We start from the raw sequence: 7,496 nt of genomic DNA, 5'->3' as shown, positions 1-7,496 counted from the left end.
TTCACTTCAAATTGAAATTTGAGATCATATTGCAAAGAGATTCAGTTTGGATGAGTACTCCCGTCAAAGAAATTTCTTTTGGCAAAAGCTACCACATATGGTTTTCATAGGCTTCTTTTAACTACCTACATACATTTCTTAATTTATTACTGAATATTGATTTTGATCTACTTTGTGTTTTACGAGCTTTAGATATGTGTGAGGATTTGATTCTTTATGTTTTTAATGATTAACAATTTTACAATTTCCCTTTTCATGTTTCAATCCGACATCAATATTTATACTCCTCCAATCCTTCTAAACTAAGAAAAAACTCTAAGTATATTGTTAAGGAACTTATGTACTCACAAAGCTTATCTAAGTACAAGACACCATGGTAATTGAGACTTTAGCATTGTACAACACTGTAAGTTCCCTTGCCTTCTTGAACAATCCATTCATCTTCTTGGAAGACGTGACATGCCTATTAGTTGAGCTCTCTATCTTCTTGATTGGATCTTTCCACTCATTATTTTTGTAGTCACTGTTTATCCAATATGTTGTTGGTAGCTATGATCTGAACAAAGATGCACAAAAACATATATTGATGGCTGATATGATAGAGATATATACAAATATCAAGTGTGAGTTGTAACAAAGCCGAATGATTGAGTGAAACGTAGAAACTTTGATTGAGATTCAGAGAGAAAAGAGACGCTAGTTTGGCCTTTGATGATATGAGTTGGATTTTACCTTTTTTTTTTTTTTTTTTCTTATCAAAACCACCATATATCAATAGAAAAGGCTATCATAAGTTATTTTCATTTTTTAACATGTAAATATAAAATTTATGTCTTTAAGCTACCAAAAGAAACATAGAAAAGTCTTTTAAACCAAAATCTAAAAATTAATGGAGCTAAAATGACATTATCCATATATTATAAATTGGTTCGGACTTGTTTGTGAGAGATCCAGTTTTTCAGCTTTTGATAGTTAAATCGGACCGGGTTTACTTACAATTTACAAAGCCAATCCAGTTGGGTGTCCAACAAGCCGGGCCCAATAACTTCATGCGAAGGTTTCTTGAAAATTGAATCTGTTACTGGTGTCGATTGTCGATTGCCTAGCAATTCTTCGTCCTCTCCGTTCTTCTCTCGTCCGTGGACCTTCAGCTGACGCCGTCGCAACGGTGGAGCAACCTGAGTCGCTTTATATCTCCGGCTTCATCAATATCTTTCCTTTCTCCTTACATCTGTTTGTACATTGTGCTGCTCAGGTTCAGTTTCGATCCCTCCGTGGCTTACTTTCTTCCCATATTTTTATATATTTTTGTTGTTGCCGGTGGTGTTGTAGTTTTTTGTTAAGGTTTTTCGTAACATGTTGCTCACGAGGTTCGATTATGAATAGTGTTTGTGGTGAAGCTTTATATTGTAAAGAACCAAAATTAGGTTTAGAATTCGAAAATTTGAAATCTTTTCCCGTATGAAATCTGCAATCCGGTGTGATTATTTAGTTTTTATCCAACATTTTTATGTTAGTTAGGGTGATGCTACTCAGGATGAGTTTGATTTTAGTAAAGGAGTCGGGGAATGTTTGGTAGCATGGATTTTGAGGTTCTATAACTCCAATTTCGTACTAAGTATTATGCATATATTAGTCATGGAGTCTCCAAAACCTGTTAACAAAAACTTAACGAACATGAAGAGTTAGCTTTAATTCTTTATCATGTTGATTCAATTGAGCAACTGTTATCACAATTCACAACTAATCGGAAGGGAAGACAAGTGAAAGTAGTAAAATTTGAGAAAACTACATCTGTATTCTACAAAAAGGTGCTTGTAGGTTCATTAACTTTGTCATCATTTTACTTTTTATCTTCCACTTCAGATTAACAAAAGACCTAATGGAGGCAGTGGTGATTGATGCTGGTTCTAAGCTTTTGAAAGCAGGTGTTGCAATCCCAGATCAAGCTCCTTCCATGGTACACATTTTATGTTTTACATTTATGGTATTTGTTGGATTTGGCAATCAATCTTAGCATATGTTTAAGAGGGATATGGATTTAAACTTGTTTCAGATTATTCCAACTCAAATGAAAATCATGAATGAAGATGGATCCATGCCTGATTCTCCATCATTACAAGCCAACAATGTTGATCCAGTTGTTCGAGGTTTTATTAAAGATTGGGATGCTATGGAGGATCTACTTCACCATGTTCTTTACAATGGCTTAGGGTGGGAAATTGGTAATGAAGGACCAATTTTGTTTGCAGATCCACTTTTAACTCCCAAGGTTTATTGATTTCTTCAATACATATGTTAAAATCCTTTGATATGCACTTATTTTGATTGCAAATTTAATCAATTTATGCTCATTTTACAGGCTGTTAGAGAACAATTGGTGCAGTTGATGTTTGAAACATTTAACATCTCAGGCTTTTATGCTTCAGAACAAGCAGTGTTATCACTTTATGCAGTTGGGCGCATTTCAGGGTGCACTGTTGATATTGGTCATGGAAAAATAGGTATTTATTGTATCTTCAAACTGAAAATATAAGCATAGTTTATGGGCTGTTTCCTTTTGACTTAATGAGCTTAACAAATTTAGCACTTAATTTGGATAACTATCTTTTGACTTAATCTAGACAGAATGACTTAATGGTTTACATCAAAGAACCAGGCTTAATGTATTCAGAATTTCAGAGACTAATCTCTTACATATTTGCCCTTTTTCCTCTTAATTCCAAAATCATTTTACTAAAGTAAAATATTATTTTAAGTTTTAACAGTATGTTTTTATAATAATATTTAATACGTAAGCTCTTTAAAAATTTAGAAAAACCAAAAAGGTTTTGTTGATAAGTCGATTCAAAAAATATCATTGATAATCAAATTTTAAAGCTGAAAAAGATCAAAGTTAATGCAAAACCTTCTTAGTTCAACGTATTTGGTAAAGCTGAAATTTATCCAATCAATCAGAACGATTCTTAACTATGATGTGGAGTTTAAATTATTATTAATATTATCATTTACTGAGATTCAGACAGTTCATTAAGTCAAAAAAGAATACAATCTTTATGTATACATCATTTTATCCAGACAAACATCATCTGGATGATATATTTAAGAAAATATCTTTTTTATGAAGTGATAATTTTAGTTTGGTGATTTTTTTTTTTGTTTCAGATATTGCTCCAGTAATTGAAGGAGCAGTTCAACATGTAGCTTCTAGAAGATTAGAAATTGGAGGGAGTGATTTGACAAATCTGTTTGCACAAGAGCTTGCAAAGTCAAATCCACTGATCAAACTTGATACATCAGAAGTTGAGAAATTGAAAGAACAATATGCATCTTGTGCTGAAGATGATCTTGCTTATGAAAACACACTGCAATCATGCCAAGAAGAACAACATACTTTGCCTGATGGTCAGGTCAGCTTTTCACTTTTCATCCCTTTTTCTGATTGCTAACGAAAAAAAATAAAAAAATAAATAAATTTTACTCCACATTTTGTCAAAAGCTGAGAATGTAAGGGTATATTTAAAAAACATGTGGAAAAGCTCCATGAGTTCATTCAATAAGTTAGGGACCAAATGTGAAAATCATCCCAAACCATAGGGACCATTCGTGTAATTTACTCAATAAAAAAATGTATATATAATTTCAAATAAGATTATTTGAGGTTCTTATAAGGTTTATGTTTTTCGTCCCTTTTCCAAGTAAAATGATTATTTTTCGTTGCTTACAAAAAATTTCAACTTTGGTCCTAAAAATATAGGCATTTTACTTTGAAGAGGAACCAAAAACATTTCAAAATTCTAAGGACCAAAATTGTAAGTGAACCTTTTTGGATCAAAATTGAAAAAAAAACAGCTATACTCAGGGACCAAAATTGTAACTTACTCGAGTAAGAAAACGTAATTTGTGACCTATATAACTTTCTATGACGGAAAACGCCTCAATCTCTAATCTTCTAGAAGCTTCTAGAAGATTAGAGATTTAAGGTTCAAAAGTATGGGAAAAAACTACATAAGCCTTAATTATCTAATCACTGTATTTATTTATTTTTTGTGTAATAATATATTTGGGTTTCAGGTGATTTCAATTAAAAGAGAAAGGTTTACAGTAGGAGAAGCATTATTCCAACCATCTATATTGGGCTTAGAGGCCCATGGGCTTGTTGAGCAGCTTGTTCGCATTATTTCAACTGTTTCATCTGAAAATCATCGCCAGCTGTTGGAGAACACTGTTCTCTGTGGTGGAACAGTTTCCATGACAGGTAAATCAAAAAAAAAAAAAAAAAAAAAAATCCTTTTTTCTCTCTATATATTTTTTTTTACCAAATTACTATTTCTTTTTAATCTTTTACTGAATTACATTCGATTGTTGGCTTCTAGGATTTGAAGATAGGTTCCAGAGGGAAGCTAGTCTTTGCTCATCTTCCATTCGTCCTTCTTTAGTAAAGGTATTAAATTAATTTTCTTTATTTTATCAACTAAAAGTATTTTCCTTATTATAATTACATTTTAAGATTCCATCGTATTGAGTTATCTGTTTTTGTAAAAAAAAAAAATGTTTATTTGACTATTTGAAATAAATATAATATATATATATGTTAAAAAAGTAAATCTTATACCCTCAATTGCAACAATCTTATCCCTACACCTTAATTACAGTTGACCCTTAAATAGTCATGTTATATTACCAAATCTTTGACCATGATAATCCTAACATTTCATCTTTTATCTTTTTTTTCAATTTTTAATCACCTTGGTTTGAAAGAAATACCTTACCTTTACATGGCCCCACCAAATAGAGTAATACTATTACACCGTCCCACATGCGTCTTCTATTTTCCATTTTTATTAAAAAAAAAAAAATAAATAAAGAATAGAACCTTCTTATAAAATGAACATTTTTATGTAATATTAAGTTGGCGCTTGAAGTCAAAACTAATCATGTAATATTAAACAAATCCGTATTAATAAAAAGTGTCCTCAGTGTTTGGCAAATTTGGATTATTTAGATAAAATGGCCAAAAAGGACTTTCGCATATACATTATACATGATTATATATATATTTTTTTCTTTTTCTTATTCTAATATAATAATTTTTTTTATTGTAGGCCCCAGAATACATGCCAGAGAATTTATCCATGTATTCAGCATGGGTAGGCGGTGCTATACTTGCGAAGGTTGTGTTCCCACAAAATCAACATATAACAAAGGGAGATTATGATGAATCTGGACCCTCCGTTGTCCACCGAAAATGCTTCTAAGACCATATCAAGGGCTCAGATTTTAAGTTTGGCTTCTGTTGTAGGCAATGTATCATGCTCATGAGAATCACCATATTATTATTAGTTTATGAATTTGGTCGAAATAGTAAATATGGATATCTGACATTCCTAATTAATGAACCTGATTGTTGTAGTGGAGTTGGGTTTAATTTAATCGCTTTGAGTTTGTTCCCTAATCATATCATGTACTTTTAGATTAACTGTTTTCTTTTTAGCAAGTTCATAAATGGGCAAATAGTCAAAAATTTGAACTGAGCCGGTTTAAATTAAATCTAAATAGAAATTGGACTCGGTCCTAAACTGATTAAAAATGCAACCGATCTATTAATTATAATATGATACTTTTTACGTTAAAGATGGTTGATTTATGTTGTAAGTTTTAGTTTATGTAGTTGGTCAAATTTGCAACTTTCAACATTTTTGCCATTGTAAAGTCTACATTTTTGCATCTTTGGCAGACAAGTCAAGAGATTGAAGTTTCCTCATTTTTTGATCCAACATTTTATGCATAATGAGATCGGGATAGAGCTTATGATGCATAAAATTAAAATGTTGAATCACAAAAGGAGGAAGCTATGCAGATCCTAAATCAATAGGAGTGTAAATTCTTGAAGTAGAACGGTGTTAACATGGTGATGGTGGTAATGGCAATGAAGGCAACAAGTATAAAATTGAACAAGAATCTGCTACCGACAAGGGTGTACTTATTGGTGATTTTAATGTCACCAAGTCGTTTTAGTGTAATAGAATTTGCAAGATTGCCAATGGAGTTCAAACATTGATTCTACACAAGTTAGAAGGTGCAAAGTAGAAACTTATAAGACTAGTTGGTGTGACATAACCAAAATGGTGGGGATCAAGGGGACTACGTCCCCTTGTAGGGTCCTAGAGGTATGCGGCCAGCGCCCCCAATGGGGTTGAAAGGTTTGCATTCGTGGGATGTAGGGCAACACACTGGCTTGAAATTGATTTTATGAAGAGGAATTGCAATGAAAAATAGGATTTTTGAAGTGTGCTTGATAAAAAGAAGATAGCTCACATTGCCTTTAGGCTGCTTGTTTTAGCCTTGAATTGACAAAACATTTGATTTAGTTTTGACATGTATATTCATATGACTTCCAACAACTTCCCTTAATTGCCATCCTTATCTATTTTTGGTTGTAATGAGTTTTTATACTCGTTAACTTAAACTTTTAGCATATCTAAGAATTTAATCTCTCTCTCTCTCTCTCTCTCTCTCTCTCTCTCTCTCTCTCTCTCTCTCTCTCTCTCTCATCTACTTTTCACAACTTTATTTTTGTGCCTCAATTTGAAGTTTTTCCTTGTAGGAATTATCCCTATAGTTTGAATTTTATAGAAACCTAGACAAAAGGGATGAAATATCGTGTTTGGAAAGTGATGTACACAATCCTACAATAAATTTAGCTTCATTTGTGATTCTAGAAACCAACATGTTTATCATATACACCAACAATACATTCCTTTAAACATGAATATAATGATGAGTTAACCAAGAAGAGGGTGTTAATTTAAGACTTTTTTGGATGTCAACATCATACTTATGAGGGAGATATTAATCTGGTTGTCGCCAACAATTATATTATCAAGACACGTTTGTTCTTTGAAGCATGTTGCGTACTAATCAATAGAGGACTCATACAATGCAATTTTGAATTTGTTGTATTGGGATGATTTTTTGGTAGATCTAAAACAAAATTTTTGTGCTGATCGAACATGTTAAAGTTTGAGAAAGGCGACATCAATATTTAGAAAGGAACTATGCGTTGAGAGAAGAACTTGAGGATTGATTTGCGGAAATGTAAGTTAATCTCAACGAATCTTTGATAAGATCAACAATAAAGAAATATGCGGAATGATAACGAGATAAATCTAGAAGCAAGATTAATCAATAAACATAAGCAAGTAATAATACTTAGTTGAATCGTAACAAGGTTTGCATTCAAACACAAGTTAGTAAGTGATGAACAAATTAAGCAAGAAATGAAGATAATGAAGACTTGTATTCAATAATATGTAATACAATGGAAGTTTGGAAGTGATGCTATTAGATCGATTGCCATGATCATCTATTTATAGAAAAACCTAGTACGTGATAAACAGGAAAATACTCCAAGTCAGGTGGCCATGCTTGCCACGCTTGGACTGATAACTCAACAAACACTCAATGTCAGAAAAGGTGAACATTACTTTTCTGAC

General features: G+C 32.2%; 1 protein-coding gene across 1 annotated transcript; it reads left to right on the top strand.

The window, feature by feature from the left end:
• Window positions 1–1,078: 1,078 nt before the first annotated feature.
• Window positions 1,079–5,455, top strand: ARP7 (actin-related protein 7). The gene is made up of 8 exons (XM_078978987.1): window positions 1,079–1,255; window positions 1,867–1,960; window positions 2,057–2,272; window positions 2,363–2,504; window positions 3,166–3,410; window positions 4,075–4,258; window positions 4,377–4,444; window positions 5,106–5,455. The coding sequence occupies exons 2-8, from the start codon at window positions 1,883–1,885 to the stop codon at window positions 5,256–5,258; spliced, it is 1,086 nt and encodes a 361-aa protein (XP_078835113.1). The 5' UTR covers window positions 1,079–1,255; window positions 1,867–1,882; the 3' UTR covers window positions 5,259–5,455.
• Window positions 5,456–7,496: the final 2,041 nt, after the last annotated feature.

This window comes from Lactuca saligna, chromosome 2 (assembly GCF_052625555.1).
Source record: "Lactuca saligna cultivar CGN05327 chromosome 2, ASM5262555v1, whole genome shotgun sequence".
Taxonomy (NCBI): Eukaryota; Viridiplantae; Streptophyta; class Magnoliopsida; order Asterales; family Asteraceae; genus Lactuca; species Lactuca saligna.
The sequence above is the reverse complement of the archived record's forward strand: the minus strand, read 5'-3'. Positions and strand labels throughout refer to the sequence as shown.